The following is a 16,109-nucleotide window of genomic DNA, read 5'->3' on the forward strand; positions in this document are numbered from 1 at the left end:
GACTTTTTTTTGTGGGGGTGGGGGGAAGAGAAGATATATTTCCAGGTTCATGGGGAGTTACAAACCCAATTCCCATTAAATTAAGGCCGTGGGCATCCAAATCCTAACCTTAAGATTTTACATTTTATTTAGTGCCAGTGAAAGATGCCAGCCTACTAAGATTAGTGGCCAGTGCCCACCAAGAAACAGAAAGTCTACCCCTCAGATGAGGAAGGGGGCACAGGATTTAATCAAATATGAGGGAACTGACAGTCTGGGAGATGGAACCAACTGAGAATGGCAAGAGCAACTCAAGTTTCCTGCCCTCCCCTGATGAACCTCAGCCCTGGAGAGCACAGATTTCCGTCTGCCTGGCCAGCTCTGAATTGCCAGCACAGCAGCCATGGTCACTGGTGGTTTTGAAATAGACATGATGCCCTCGGTGCTGCTCTTTCAGACCTTTTGGGGTGGTCGAGGGGGACACAATAGGCATTAAAGCCCCCAAACCTCAGGTATCCCCCAAAGCCCGTCCAAGTTTTGCTTTTCCTCCACTCCCCATAGGGGATTTATCCCTTTATTAGGACAGCACTGGCATGGCTGCAATCATGGTTGCTAGTAACGGGAAGTCTTAAGAAACAGCACAGTGGGATATTCCAGTGGACCAGCGCATTAGGAAGGATTTCATGCTAAGGGACGAGACGCTGGATTTCTGAAAGAGGCCTGCCGGAGACCAGTTGTCCCCACTCTGGAAATGGCTAACCGAACACCCCACCTCGCAGCTCCAGGCTAGCGAGTCACGTTAGATATAGACACAAGGGACCGAACAGGAGTGACACGTTTTATTGTTGAAGCAAACAGCAGAAGTTACACAGTATATACTTAAATTAAGTGTCAGTATCTCCAACCAGGAGAGGGACGCACATGTGACAGCAGCCCGTTCCCCACAGTCATGGACCGTCCCTCCCACCCACTGACTTCAGACAAACTAATACTCAATACTCAGACTGTGTCCAGGCCCAAGCCCAGGCAGAGGACATGCAGCGGTAATTTTGTTAGGCTGTTTCCATACTGTAGTTCAAGGCGCATGGTTCCTCAATCTCCTCTTACTCCTGGGCTGCATCTGGAGCTCCAGTCGATCTGCTTTGATCACCACCCTTTTTCTTATGCCCCGAAACGATGTCATCGATACGGAGAAGGAGGACGGCAGTCTGGGGAGAAAAATCCCAGGGCCGGGTCAGGGAGAGGACGTGCTGCACCTTGGGCACCTTGCTGAGGTAGCCAGCTTTCGCTTAGGGCTTGCACGCACCGTATTCCCACCAATTTAACTAATTTGATTCTTAAACCAATTTGAAGTGGTGTAAAACAACCTGTGCTCAATCCTGGGGGGGACCCCACTGAAGGCTGCTCTGAATTACTGCAATACCTGCTTTTAAATCTGATCAGCAGCCTTTGCTTTCAGCTCTTGGTGGTTTGTACATTTGTATCACAGAAGAACAACAGTCAACCCAAGCACACATACTTCAATCCTGTTGAGTCCCAAAGTACTTCACACCTTACCGCAATGCGGCCACCGCTGCGGTGGAACGTGGTAGCTGCTTTAACAGCAAACGGCAACACGACGTGGTGGGAAGTACTGAAAATATTGAATCCTAGTGTAACTAGGTGGAAGGCATTTAGACCCACTGGAACTTGGCTGGGAGACAAAGCTGATAGGGAAAATGTTTAAAATTTTCTGGTGATGTGCAGGAAGGGAGAGTAACTGGTTTAATCTTCCACACACCACCAGTCTACTGAATGTTCAAATCTTAATCTGTGGGGAAGAGAGGAAAGGGTCGTTTGATCAAACCAATCAGTTAACCATGGTGCAGTACACACAGTCCTACCAACGGGATCCCAGAGGTATGTTTTTTGACCTGGATTTCTCTGAGACTGTGGCAACATCCAGCCATAGATAGCACGGGCCACAATATCTACCGACCTTGTAGGTATGGAGACACCATGGCAATTTCTTCCCTTCCCGCACACCATTTCCTGCTCTAGACACTCAAGCACAGAAGGTCAGTGACACACAATCACTCATCAGTTGCTTCCTTACCTCCACAGCTGTCTTGTAGGTCTGTAATTTGACAGCTAAAGGCTCCCAGATCCCCAGGTCCTTCATGTCCACTAAGGCTCCAGTCTCGCCGTTTACTCCCCAAGTCTGACTGCCTTCCTGAGTGTGTTTTGCCTGTAATAAATTAGTAATAAGGTCTCAAACCAACCCATCTTTCTGAAGGAAATCTGAAACACTGATTCATTCGTTCGGTCAGTTTCTATGCAAATAGCAAGGAATCATTATGATTTTAAACATGTGTAAGTTTTAAAGGGACAGCCGTTTTATTTATATGGAGAACCGCACTGAAACTGCACTAAACACTAACTAGATTTAGAGTCATCAACCAAAGACAAATTAACTCACCCGCTTTGTTAGTAAGATCTGAGACTAAGTGTAAATAAAACTAAACATTTATTTCTAAATCTTCTATGTCATTTGCTTAATTTTGGCATATTCACTGAGTTTAGACTAGTCAGTTTCACTTTCAGGTTCTCATGCACTAGCCAACGCTGCAATATCTGGGTACAAACACTGCAGAGAAATGCAAAATAATCTTCCATTGATTTAACGAACACAACTTGGAGATGGTGTCTGCGTGTATTAGGTTTTGTAAAAACCTGTTACAAAGCTTAAATCTAGGTCTCCAATGATCTGACATGCTACCACTACCAAACGATCTGTCATGCTATTTCTACTCACACAACTAGCTAGGATTTCCAAGATGAAAATATATTTTATAGCTGACAAAGAGAGGCTGATAGTAACTAGCTCTTTGGAGAAGTTTTTCCTGCCAGCTAGAATCCCATGGACTATACCCCTTACTCTTAGTGAGGTCAGCAGGCGGATGGTACTGGCTCCACAGTTCTGAATCAGTGTCCTTGGAATGACTTCCAGAGCCTGGGCGACCGCACGGTAGGGCCACTGCTCCACTCCTGTCATGACTTTAGACTTTTCTGTCAACGCGTGAGAAACAGCCATCTCTGCAGCGCCCCCTCCTGGCACCAGCTGAGGATCTACTAGGACATTACGACACACCTGCATGGCATCCTGGAGGTTGCGTTCCACCTCCTGCGAAAAAAGAAAAAGGCAAAGATGTGATAGATTTGCAGGTTTGCTTATTTAAAGCACAACAGCAGCAGGACAGAGGCTACAGAGCAGTCAGGACCATAGAATAAGGCCAATATTAAAATCGGCACAATATGACATGGGTCCTATTTACAGGAACAGTCAATATTACTTCAAGTTCTCATGTGAGGCAGCAAGGCTTGCAGGTTTAAGCATGAGATTAGGCACCAGCAGATCTGTGTTCTACTCCCAAATCTGGGAGCCACCAAGTTAGTTCAGTATGTCTTAGATAAGTCAGGTGACCATTATGGGCCTCATTTTACTTCTCTGCCAGATTTGGGGTCAGGAAGGAATTTTCACTCCGATCAGACTGGCATGAATGCACCTTGGGGGGTGGGAGGGTTCCTTCCTCTGCAGCATGGGGAGTGTTGGGTTCACTTGGGCATACTTCACCTATGCAATTCGCTGCCATTAGAGTGCCCTTGGGCATTGGTGGCAACTTGTTCTCTCCTTATGCCACACATCTTTTTTGCCTCCTGAGCACTGAAATGCTTTAGTCTAAGTTTTTGGGCTCAATACAGGGTGAAATTCAATGACCTGTGATATACAGGAAGTGAGACTAGATGATCTAAATGGTTCCTTCTGGCCTTAAACTCTATGAAACGATTTTAACATAAAAGATATATTTGAAAGGTGTTTTAACATCCTACACAGAAGAACGGGTCATAGGTGAAGTGCTATTAAAGGCCACACAGATGTCCACTGGCCAATTGTTTACTCTGGGAAATATAGATTTTGCTTTTCCTATGCAGTGTTTAAGGCTGGAATTCCTTGTAAACCATCAGCTCTCCCATTTTTCCAAACCATGTCACAATTTGGAGAGATCTGCTAGCAGTAAATCTTGTCACACGAGATGGCTCTGCATTGCAATGGAATGCTGCTAGCAATTAGAAAGATGCCATGATGATGAATTCGTAAGCGTCTTTCCAGGGAACTCTGCCTCCTGGCATCAAGGGAAGGTCTATCATGCCATAACTTACTGCTAGGATTTCCTTGCTGGCTCCACGCAGCATGATAGTGCAGGCCTTGGGGTCTTTGCAATCTGTGATGAAGGTGAAATACTCATCTCCTATTTTCTTAACTTCAAAAAGCCTGGCTCCAGTCCCCACGTCCTCGTCACGCAGCTCGTCGGTGCGGCTCACAATGCGAGCTCCACAGGCCCTGCCACAAAGGAACAAAACAGAAATCCTTCGCTGTGGTTTGGATTGCAGTAGAGTGGAGAGGCCCTATATGATCAGGGTCCCACTCTGCTGGGTGCGGTACAAAGACCTAAATGTCCAAACTAGTTTGTAAGCGGAAGTGCAAGACACGAATAAGTGAGAGCTGGGGGTAACAGTGGGAGTCCTGTTGAAATCAACAGTGCTATGCATGTATGTAAATACTATTCAACGCGAGTGAGGGCTGCGCAATGTGGCTCTCAACAATGAAGGTCTGTTCACCTGGAGATTCTGTTGTTGTCTGTTTTCCTCACCCTGCGGATAGCTGTAATGTTGGCTCTGATCAGGTAGTGCTGGGCCAAGTCTGAAACCAAGTTTGCACAGAAGTTATTTTACACAGATGAGTCACCACGAAGACTGAGTTTCTACAGCTGATGATACACAGGTTTGGTTTAAGGTTTATCACCACTCTGGAAACCTGCCCCAAGGATTATGGAAAGAAAAGAACCTAGTGATCAATACTTCTTCTAAACCAACAGTAAAGAAAAATGCTCCAGTGCTGCTTGGATAAAACTATATTAGACATTCCAGACCCAGCTCCTCTATATCCTGCTAGGTTCTTGTTCTCAATAGTGTTAAATACATTACCAAACCATGGGGCAAACCCTGAGAAACGTTAAGCATCCACTGGAATCACAGGGGTCAGCCATCAGCTTAAAATAAATCATACAGACTATGCATCCTACTGGATAAATATAGCAACATCTGACTGACTAACCAGTGTACGGGGGGGGGGAGGGTGGTAGTTACCCTAAACAAGCTACACGTCCAGAGAAATTAACAAGTTGGAGATTTATCTTTTACCCACCCACCCTGGCCATCTACAGAGTGAGAGGTTCTTTAACACTCCATAAATCTAAGAGTCTGCTTTAATATTTGCTCTCTGAAAGGCAATATTCAGAACTTGTTACCACTCTCTCACTTAACACTAAAGGATCATGTTGAAACACAACTACGGTTATATTTGTCCATCACTACACTCAATCATATACATTACCAGAGATTCCTTTCTCTGTGATGATGAGATCCGGTTTGACCCTTATCAGGTCCTCACAGATTTGCTGAATGTATTCTTCCTCCATTTGCAGGATGCGTGCAAAGTCTTCCTCACGGGTAATTTCAATATCAGTCTGCACAGAAAGAGGTTTAAGGGGCTTAGTCTCTTTCTCCAGGGTTTTAATATAAATGCAATGCATGTCCCTTAGCTAAAACAATCATACTCCATTTTTCTTGTCCGTTCAACTGGGGCAAAGACAGACTGAACAGAGAAGAGGTGAAAGGAATCAGTAGTACCCAATGAAAAGCCATTGAGCCGATGAGTAAGCCTTGGTGTAATGTCTTTCCATTAGTGTTAGCACCAGAGTGTTTCACTGTTAATTAGGATGGGGAAGTGTTTCTACCTATATTTTACTCATACTTGGCGCTATGCAAGTCTTGAGCTGCAACAAACCCTCAAGAAGCAGAAGAAAACATTCAAAACGCCTTACCCATTATAGCATTGTTGGCTCTTTTCACTAGCATCATACAAAGACCTGCAGACGTCTTTACACAAGACCTGCCTTACCTGGCTCTCTCCTTTCTTGTACTCCAGCGAACAGTCCAGAAGCACAATGCGTGGATTCTTGATATAGCGACGCATCCTTGGGTGAGTTACGTCTTTGTTCACCATGATTCCACGCAAGACACAAGAGTCTTCGATTATGCCACCTGGAATCTGACAGACACATGCAGGGCATAGGTGAGAGTTATCGAAGCAAATGAGAAGACAAGTAACTCTCCAGATGACTGGGAAACCGATACAAATTTGGCAGATTTTAATCTCTAGCAAGAATTTATTTTTAAAATTACAGCAAACAAACCAGTTTATACTTAAGGAGGAATTAGTTGCCTCTAACAAATCGTAAGGCCCTTTAGAAGGCTGGGGAGAGATTCCCAAAGGTATTTAGACACCTAATAGGTTCCTACAATTTACAAAAGCACCTACACAGATTGGGAACCGGACTCCCATTGATTCTCTATGGGAGTTAGGCACTGAACCTACCCAGGTGCTTTTGTAAATCCCCCCCCAGGAGCCTAAATATTGGTGTAAAGCTGGCTCCACTTGTCCTTAAGTTTTAGCCCTATTTCTTCACCATTCCTTTTGCACACTTTATGTTTGACGCACTGGCTTATTACCCCTTTTGCAATCCCACAGCATTCTTGGAACCAACGCGTGGCTTCTAGTTTTGATTGTTGTCCTTTTCCACTATACAGTATAACAGGCTAAGTTTCCACACTTGGATGCCTAATTTTAGACATCCACTTTTGAAAACTGAATTCCAAAATAAGATTTCTCCTTTTCCAATAGTACCTTTCAAACACATTAGCATCACCAGTCTCCTCTGAAGTAGTTATCCCCATCATACAGATCAGTAAACGGAGGCACAAAGTGGTCATGTGACCTGCCCCAGGCCACACAACTCAGTGGCACAGCCAGGAGGAGAACACAGGTGCCCCAATGCTCTAACCACTAGAGGATCAGTCTCCTCTCTATAAGGCTGAATACGTGCTCCAATGTCTTTATTTTTAAGAATTACTTTATAAGAGCACAAGCCTATAAGCGCATGAGCAGAATGGAAAGCTCTCAGAAGTCTATCCCATGAAAATGTGTGTCTGTGCTTTGGAAATCAAATGAATGGGCTTAAAACTGTACTTAGTTTCAGTACTGAAAACAGAATGTGCACTCTGTCTTAACTACTTATGACTTGTTCCGGTCATGGTAGACCATACTAGGGGAATTATTGCAAACTGGCCTAAACTGTTAGTACCTGAGAAGACACAGAAGGGACTACTTACATTCCATTATTTGTTATACTTTCTTGGAAGTCTGAAAAATCAGATATTCCCCTCTCCCATCAATATTACTTTTTTTTCAATCTGGCAAACCTGGTTTCTAAAACCTTGACATTAATTCCTTCCCCAACTCCATTCCCTTCATTGTGTCACAGCATCAAAGAAGATAGCACAAATTAGAATATACAAGGACTGAGTTCCTGTTGACTTAGCAGCAGCAGAATACAAAACCTTTCCCACAAGGTCCTACATTAATATTATTTAGTATTTATATTATAGTGTGTAGTAGCCCCAGTAATGGAAGGGACCCCATTAAGGTAGATGCTGTACACACAGAGCATACATTGTAGCTTCAGAAAATTGCTCTGCCATTAGCGAGAGAGATACAGAAACGAGCGAGGGTCCAAAGCATACTTACCTTTTCTACTTTTGCATAATTCTTGATGTCAATTTCCTTTCTGCCATTTTCCTCAAACTCCACAGTCTTGACAGCATCAAGAGCAATGCCGCAGGCCAAGTCAGACCAGTGGCTTATCGCCTTGGTGTTTATAGCACTCTTTATTATATTCAGCATCATCTCTTTGTTGTTCACGTCAACTGGAGTGCTAGAGCAAAGAACAAACAGCACACGGGATATTACTCACAGTACAGAAGGAAAAGATTTAGTAAATAACCCAGTCCAGCTCTCTGAAATTGCAAGACTATTCCCTATAGGGAGTGATCTTCCCCACACTGAAAGATGGTTAAAGATCAGACATGCTTAGCAATAATCAAAATTACTGTGGGTCTGCTCAGGGACAATAGCCCGGAGGTACCGCCATTCAAATATTTATTCAATGTACTATGAGAATTAACAGACTGAAACACAGAAATACACATCTATAACATCCTCCCTTCCAAATAGACCCATGAGAACTAGGTTTACTTTATCACCGTTGACACTTGCTAACTTGGGTGGCGATACAAACTGGTTTCTAGACCTCCCTCTGAGTTACACTTTGCTGGGCTGAATCACCAGAGTTTCGTCTTTACCCAGAACTGCAGAGAGAAATAACTCCAAACCCAAACAGCACTGCTCACCTGATTTTGTTCAGACTGCTGATCATGTCATCCAGAGCTTTACGATATGCACCAATGATCACAGTTGGATGCATCTGCTGTTCTAGGAAGTGCTCGGCAACAGCCAACATCTCTCCAGCTAAACAAAAAACAAAGACAAGTTAGTGGGAACTGGTGGCACATCAAAGAAGGGACACCTAAAGCATCTGCTACCTATTCTAGGAGCCTTGTAATCACCAACACATCTCTTCTATATTTAATCATGATCATTTGCTTAAACTAGAATATAAACTCTTGAGGGCAGGGAATTGTCTTCAGCTAAAGAAGACCAATGGCAACGAGTCTCAGAGCCCAGGTCAACTGACTCAGGCTTGTGGGGCTTGCGCTGTGGGATGAAAAATAGCAGTGTAGACATCTAGGCTCAGGCCGGAGCCCGTCTCTGAAAGCTGGTGGAGGGGAGGGTCTCAGAGCCCAGGGCTTCAGCGTAAGCCCTGCAGCGCGAGCCCGGGGGAGGGATAGCTCAGTGTTTTGAGCATTGGCCTGCTAAACCCAGGGTTGTGAGTTCAATGCTTGAGGGGGCCATTCGGGGATTGGTCCTGCTTTGAGCAGGGAGTTGGACTAGATCACCTCCAGAGGTCCCTTCCAACTCTGATGTTCTATGACTCAGTTGACCTGAGCTCAGACTCACTACCATGTCGCCCCTCCCCCCCCGCCGTGCAGACATACCTTTACTTGTACGTAAATGGCCTAGCTCATTTTGGTGACAAAAACCCATCATATTTATGCTTTCCCTAGCATAAAACTGTTAAGGGATGCTCTGAGCATGCTCCCCGCATCCCCATCAGCAAATGTGAGGCGTGGGTTCCTTAGCAGGAGACTCTCACAAACTCAGCGTGCAAGAGGAAAGAAAATGTTAAGTGACTGCAATGCTTGGAGGCATATTGGGGGGGAGGAGAGAGAAGGAGGTGCCCCTTAGATAGTAACTCCCCAGGGCCAAGTCACAGAAAATTGGTACACAAAAGCAAAATGCTTAGCCCTTAGCCATCCATCAATCCACAGGGCAAGTTGTCCAAAGTTTCCACTTTGCTTGCCAAAGACAGAAGCCAGGCTTAGACAAAGTGGCTCATAATTAATCTGAGTCAGCATTTGTCAATATCACACAAATAGAAGAGCATCAATGTGAATGTTAAAATGAATATCGCTTTGCCACAGATGTATTAATCAAAACACAACAAACTTTAGCTGCAATCCCTCCTTGGTTTAAAGCATGTCCTCACCGAGGATAATTACAGATGTGGTCCCATCTCCAACCTCTTCATCCTGAGTACGGCTGATCTCGATCATGGATTTTGCAGCTGGGTGCTGGACCTGAATCTGCAGGGAAGAAAACAAAATGGAACACTTGGTCTAGAATGCAAGGTACTTGTTCATATTTAGCGGGAATGGAAAATTTCAAGTGAGTTGCGAACACGGAAAGGGGTCACCCCATCTTGGCAAAGACTTTTCTTCCCAATACTAAGGCAGAAGATAAAATGTTATTTATGTCACATCTCCAGCAGATTTTTAGGCACTAGGAAAATTCTTGAGATTTAAAAAATATTTGTGTGGAAAGACAGCAATGGTTGGTGTCTCTCTCTCTTTCTGAAGGCCTCAGTTGGTGAAAGCCAGTAGCCAGTGATGCATGCAACAAACAATTATGACAATAAATTAATGTGGAAGTTACACCAGCCTTGCAAAACTATTATGAAAATGTATTACCCCAAGTGCAAAATAAACTTGTGTTAAGCAAGGATAATGAAAGTCAACTAGTGATATTTTACTCATCCCAAGCAAATAGACCAATAGAATTGTGTAAGTTGAATTACCCTACAATACACATTTTCCTTTTCAATTAGAACAGAGGTGTCATCCGTAAAACTGTCAGTTATCAGTATTTAATAGGAATTATACAAATTGTAAATGTTCCAGGCCAGGGACCTTGCCTCTAACATGTCAGTAAAACACCTACCACTATTGGCACTACATAAATTAGTGTCACAATGACACAAAGACAAAATTCAGACAATGAGGCAAATTCTACTCTTGGGGGGCATATGTGCAAAATTACCAATTGTAAGTGAGGTTAAATTCTCGTAACTCCTCTGTCACATAAGACTCTTCCTCAGACCAGAGAAAGGAAGTGAATTAAATATGAACCTTCTTATCCTCAATTTCTGTCAAATTCACTGGGCAAAACTGATCTCAGAGTCCAACTCTTCTTGTACAAAGCTCCATTTGCAATAATCCCACTTCAAGCTTCTAATTCCATGGGCTTCTGTGAGGGAAGGTCTTTGTACAGCCACAGAGATTTCACTTGGCAACTTTTAGCCGTCCACTGAGAGGTTGCTACTAACCAGCAGTCGCTAATAAGACTGAGTACTGGGACATGCCTTCATTGGCAGTAGTAGCACCACAAACCTCCCTGTAGACAGCGTTTGGCACATCCCTGCGCTTCCTTCCAGGGCTGCAGCCCTGCAAACCTGCTTTCTAGGGCTGCAGCTGGGGAAGGAAGCACTGGGGCTGCACAGTACCTGATGTCAGAGCTTGATGCAGCCTGGAGAGAGCAGGGAGAGGTACCATTCAGCCCCACAGGGCCCCAGTGCTCTCACTCCCCTTGGAAAGCTCAGACTTCTGGGCAGCAGGCCCCCTCTCCACTGCTGACCTGCCCACAGCCCAGGTTGTGCACATCCAAGCACTTCTATCCCTGGCCGCAGTCCTGCAAATCTGCCAGCAGCTAGGCTTTCCACATGGAGTGGGGGTGCCAGGGGCCCTCCTGGCAAAAAAAGTTACCAATAAATGCCAAGCCTAGACCAATTAACACTGTCGTCAATTGGACAATATTGGTTTTAGGTAAAACTTTTTTTTATTACAGGACAGTTGTTAAGCAGAATCTACTGTATAAGGATTTTACAGAGTTGTGGGCTTGGTTTGGGGTTTGTTTTTTGCCACCAACATATTTTTGTATAAATATTTCTCATTCGTTAGCTCTATTGAAACTTACCCTCTTGGCCAACCACAGTAAAAGAGAAACGATGTAATGGGATCTGAATTTCAAATTGACAACATTTATTGTGTTTTTAATTTAAGACAACGAAATATTTATCAGCTGCAAGGTAACAAACTCCAGAGGCAAATCTGTGCAAGTTACGTATGCATGTACCCTGAAACACATTTATGTGCCAAGAATGAAGCTACAAGTGGTTCTGTTAAGAGAAAATTAGTAGCAACAGGAACTCAACAAGTTCATTGTCCATCCTCTGTCTGGGTTGGGAGGATACAGTTTTTAAATACTACATAAGGGCTAGATATGATTATTTTCTAGAGTTGTCCAAATCACTGCAAATGTAAGTGGGCAACGCAATGTGGAAATCACTGAGTATCTGCTTAAGAAAAGGTATCAAAACTGAAGACTCACTTCTCTAAGAATAGCATTACCATCATTGGTCATCACAATTCCGCCCATTGGATCCAGGAGCATCTACATGAGAGAAGAGAAACAGCATTTAGATTGCTCTTTAAGACACACAGCATTTCTAGGCAGAGTCTAGTGCAAGGACTACAAGAAAAGCTCTTACCTTCATCATAGCTCTTGGTCCCAAACATGTTCGGATAACGTCAGCAATGGTCTAAAATGAAAGAAAAACGAGATGATGCAGGAGTTGTTCATAACTAATATATGTTCTGCCTTTTTTTTTTTTTTTAAAGCAAAGCTCATGAGGAGGGGAAGAGAAAATATCAAGTGATAAGCTACTAAGCTGAATGTTACAGTTTTTATACCAAAAAGTGACCTATGTTTAATATTTAGAGTATGGGTGAGAGAAAAATTCACTCCTAGTCTGTACTGCCTCAGTTCATTAACCTCTTACTACCAGACCTCTTTGCCACTAAGCATGAACTCTGTGTGTTAAAACTCAGTGACAATATATTCTAACTGACAGCATCAAGAGTTAAACATGAACAGGAAAGGTCTGAAACTCCGATTTCTAATATAACTATAATAGTACTAGTTAGGCAACATTTGACGTATACGTAGTAAGGAAAGCATATATAGAAATGGCACACACTTTCGTTTAAAGCCAGCTAGCGAGCTGGACAAAACTGTTGTCCTGCTCATGCATGATTTAATATTGTGATATTAATTGCTGAAAAAATGTAAGCAATCCTGAGGGTAAGAAGGCACTACCCATAGATATGCTGATAGATAACGGTCCCTTGTGAAAAGTAAACACCTTCCCCCAAAACATCCAGAATTAGCCAGAGTCAGGGGTAAGATAATGAACTAGGTGGACCCTTGGCTATGAAGGTTGCTTCTCTGTGTATCGCCCCATGAAATGTTTCAATACATACATGCAATTAGTCAGTACTGAGGTAGCTACATACCAATATACTAGAGTTTGATGGTACAGAGCACCTTTTATATACCAGTTACCAGTACAAAACTCTTTACAAAGAAATAGATAGGACATAAATAGCCATATATTATTACCTAGATGTCACACATGAGGTTATGAATTCCTAGGCACACTGTGCATGTTGCTATAAGGATTGGGTGTGTGGTTTCTACTTTTGAACTGCATGTAAATAACACTGAAGAACTGAACTGATTCAGTCTTTGTCTAACGTTTCAATTTTTGCCCTGCACTCTAAAATATGAGGCTGCCCATTCTGACTCTAAACTGTCTCCCTTTAATCCCTTGGGTCCAGCAGACAGGGTTTCATTAACACCACATTCAGTGCTTCAAAATTCTAAATGGGCTTGAATAATCCCTCCAAACTACACAGAAAATGCAGACCTTGTAATTAACATAAGTGACCCAATGATTTTACAGTTCCTTGGATGCAGCAAGACTAAGATTTAATTAGGCATGACAATACCGCTTAAAGGTTAAAACAACAGCTGCCTCTATTCAGAGATCAGGCACAATATTTTAAAGTAATCATCTGCTTAGACATCACCCCAAACTACTTGCTAAACAAGGGGTCAAGGTTCAGATTTATGCAGCATTCTGGATTAAAGTTTAATTTTTCTTCTATTTTTTTTTTTGTACTGTCATCACTAGCATAAAAAGTTGTTCTATTCAATTGCACCTGTTATTTTAGCACAGCAAGGGAGAAGTTCAGTGGTTTGAACATTGGCCTGCTAAACCCAGGGTTGTGAGTTCAATCCTTGAGGGAGCCACTTAGGGATCTGGGGCAAAAATCAGTACTTGGCCCTGCTAGTGAAGGCAGGGGGCTGGACTCGATGACCTTTCAAGGTCCTTTCCAGCTCTATGAGCTAGGTATATCTTCATTTGAGATTTGTAAAGAAATATCAACAAGTGGACTATAGGGAAGTCAAAGGACCTGCTAAAAATGTTCTAAGTTCATTATGCTTTGGATTTCTAGTTTGCAAACGTACTTGGTAGCATAAAACAGTACCTTAGCTGCACTGATGTTTCCAATCTGAACCTTCCTTCCAGACTCACGTTTTGTATTCTGACCTACGGCATGCAGAAAACAAAAAATAGCAACAGCATGAATATAACTGATCTTGTGAGCTCTCAATGGGAAATCCAATGTTGAGGAGGCAATACTGACAACATATCAATGATGCAATCTTACTCATATGCACGTGAATTATGGAGCCATGCATTTAAATAAGAGAGTACCCAAGAGGTACAACCACCAGAATAAAATTATGCCAACTTCCCTTCTTAATTTCAAAGAAGGATATTAAAAAATAGCAACATTAAAGATTTCTAAGGTGGTCTCCATTATTTAAGTCTCATGAGTAGGAACTACGTTACCAAATAAGGCACTATACAAGATGTCCTGACTTGTCACCAAAAGAGGGCCAATAGTACTGAAGATTCAAGCAAGTCAATATTCCTGAGAATATACTATAAAATTGCTACATAGTAACTTTATGGTACTCTAAAAAATTATCGTTTTAAGGAATTTTTCTCCAGCATCATAACGGGTAGAATAACATTATAAATGTTAAGTTTTCATACTGCACCTATTACCCATAACCTGCCATACATAAAACAGTGTGTATTGATTATACCCATAACTGAGACTAACACCCATATTAGGTGATCTCCTGTCACAAGGGTCTGCCCCAAAGAAACCCCACCCATATTAAATGTGATGTCATTTCTTTATTGCAAGCCCAGCTTGGATAAGCAAGGGATCCTTTTGTGGGGAAGGGGAGAAAACAAAAGTGGAGTGAAATAACTGGAAGGGAGGAGTGAAAACTCCCGCCCCCAATATTGGGAGGGACTCCAAAAACAGAAATAAACTCAATACAGGAGGGCTACAAAAGAAGACCCCCCAAAGGGGGGGGGGGGGTTAGTAATGTGAGAAGGGAACCCAAATAGGAAGAAATGCCAATGTAAAGGACTACAAAGGGTTAGGGAGACCCAAGGGGGGAGGGGAATATAGGCGGTACCTAATACAGGACAGACCAAAATGGGAGAGCACCACCAATCTGGTGGGACACACATGAGAAGAGAGAGGCTGTAAAACAAGAAGGGGGAACCTAAATGGGTGGGGAATATGTAGGGGATAATCCAAAGGTTGGGGGAGAAATGTGGGAGGTTAACCAACATACAGGAGGAACAATGGAGACCCAAATGGGAAGAAACCCCAATAAGAGGCAGTGACCCCAATGAGATTGGAACTTGGTAGGGAGGGGGCTCAATGTGTGTGTGTTGGGGGGGGGGGGGGGGCGCGAGGCAAACAATATGAGGGAAGACCAGAGGAAACCCGAGTGGCCCAGGCAACAGAGAATGACATGCAAGGTGATGGGGGGGGGGGGGGGGGGAGAGCTGTATGGAGGAGATGGGCACAAGGGGGAATGAGAAGGAAATGGGGGGCAGGGGAGAGCTGTATGGATGGGGGGCCAGGGGAGAGCTGTATGGAGGGGATGACTCAGGAAAGATGATGGATGGTGGGGATGGGCCCAAGGGGGGGCACGAGGAGGAAATGGGGGGCAGGGGAGAGCTGTATGGATGGGGGGGGAGCAGGGAAGATGATGGATGGGGGGGATGGGCCCAAGGGGGGCACGAGGAGGAAATGGGGGCTGGGGGAGCTGTATGGATGGGGGGTGAGTAGGGAAGAGCTGTATGGATCAGGGGAGAGCAGGGGAGAGCTGTATGGAGGGGATGACTCAGGGAAGATGATGGATGGTGGGGATGGGCCCAAGGGGGGGCACGAGGAGGAAATGGGGGGTTGGGGGGGGAGCCATGAGAAGGGGGGGTTACGGGAGACCCCGATGGGGGCGGGGGGAGAGGGGTTACGGGAGACCCCGATGGGGGCGGGGGGAGAGGGGTTACGGGAGACCCCGATGGGGGCGGGGGGAAGGGGGTTACGGGAGACCCCGATGGGGGCGGGGGGAGGAGGGTTACGGGAGACCCCGATGGGGGCGGGGGGAGGAGGGACGTTTCCAGGAGGCCCCTGGGTGGGGGAGGGGCGGGAGACCCCGGTGTCGGGGAGACACAATCGGGGGCGCGGCGCGGCCCCCCCTTCACACTCACTGAGCACGAGTACGGGGCGTTGGCCCATCATCCTGGCGGCGGCGCGGAACCTTCTGGAGACAGACACACTACGAACAACGCCGCTTCACCGCGCCGCGTGACACCCTACCCCGCCCGCCGCCGCGTCCACCAATCGCCGCCCGAGCCGAACGCCCGGCACCCAATAGGCATACAGGACCTCACGTATAGGACCCGCCCCCCACTTCACCACAAGCTCGGTTGAGCGGTGACTCCCAGCGCGTGGGG

At 44.8% G+C, this 16,109-nt stretch overlaps 1 protein-coding gene across 1 annotated transcript; it reads right to left on the reverse strand.

Annotated features, from left to right (window-relative positions):
• Window positions 1-803: 803 nt before the first annotated feature.
• On the reverse strand, window positions 804-15,968 carry CCT3 (chaperonin containing TCP1 subunit 3). Its single transcript, XM_054010397.1, has 14 exons — window positions 15,864-15,968; window positions 13,765-13,826; window positions 11,922-11,972; window positions 11,762-11,824; window positions 9,585-9,681; window positions 8,329-8,446; window positions 7,667-7,853; window positions 5,981-6,130; window positions 5,414-5,546; window positions 4,639-4,720; window positions 4,180-4,360; window positions 2,897-3,142; window positions 2,075-2,206; window positions 804-1,187 (listed from the first exon to the last, which is right to left on the reverse strand). Exons 1-14 carry the CDS (start codon window positions 15,892-15,894, stop codon window positions 1,083-1,085), a joined length of 1,638 nt encoding a protein of 545 aa, XP_053866372.1. The 5' UTR covers window positions 15,895-15,968; the 3' UTR covers window positions 804-1,082.
• Between the last annotated feature and the right edge of the window lie 141 nt (window positions 15,969-16,109).

This window comes from Malaclemys terrapin, chromosome 21 (genome assembly GCF_027887155.1).
Source record: "Malaclemys terrapin pileata isolate rMalTer1 chromosome 21, rMalTer1.hap1, whole genome shotgun sequence".
Classification (NCBI taxonomy): domain Eukaryota; kingdom Metazoa; phylum Chordata; order Testudines; family Emydidae; genus Malaclemys; species Malaclemys terrapin.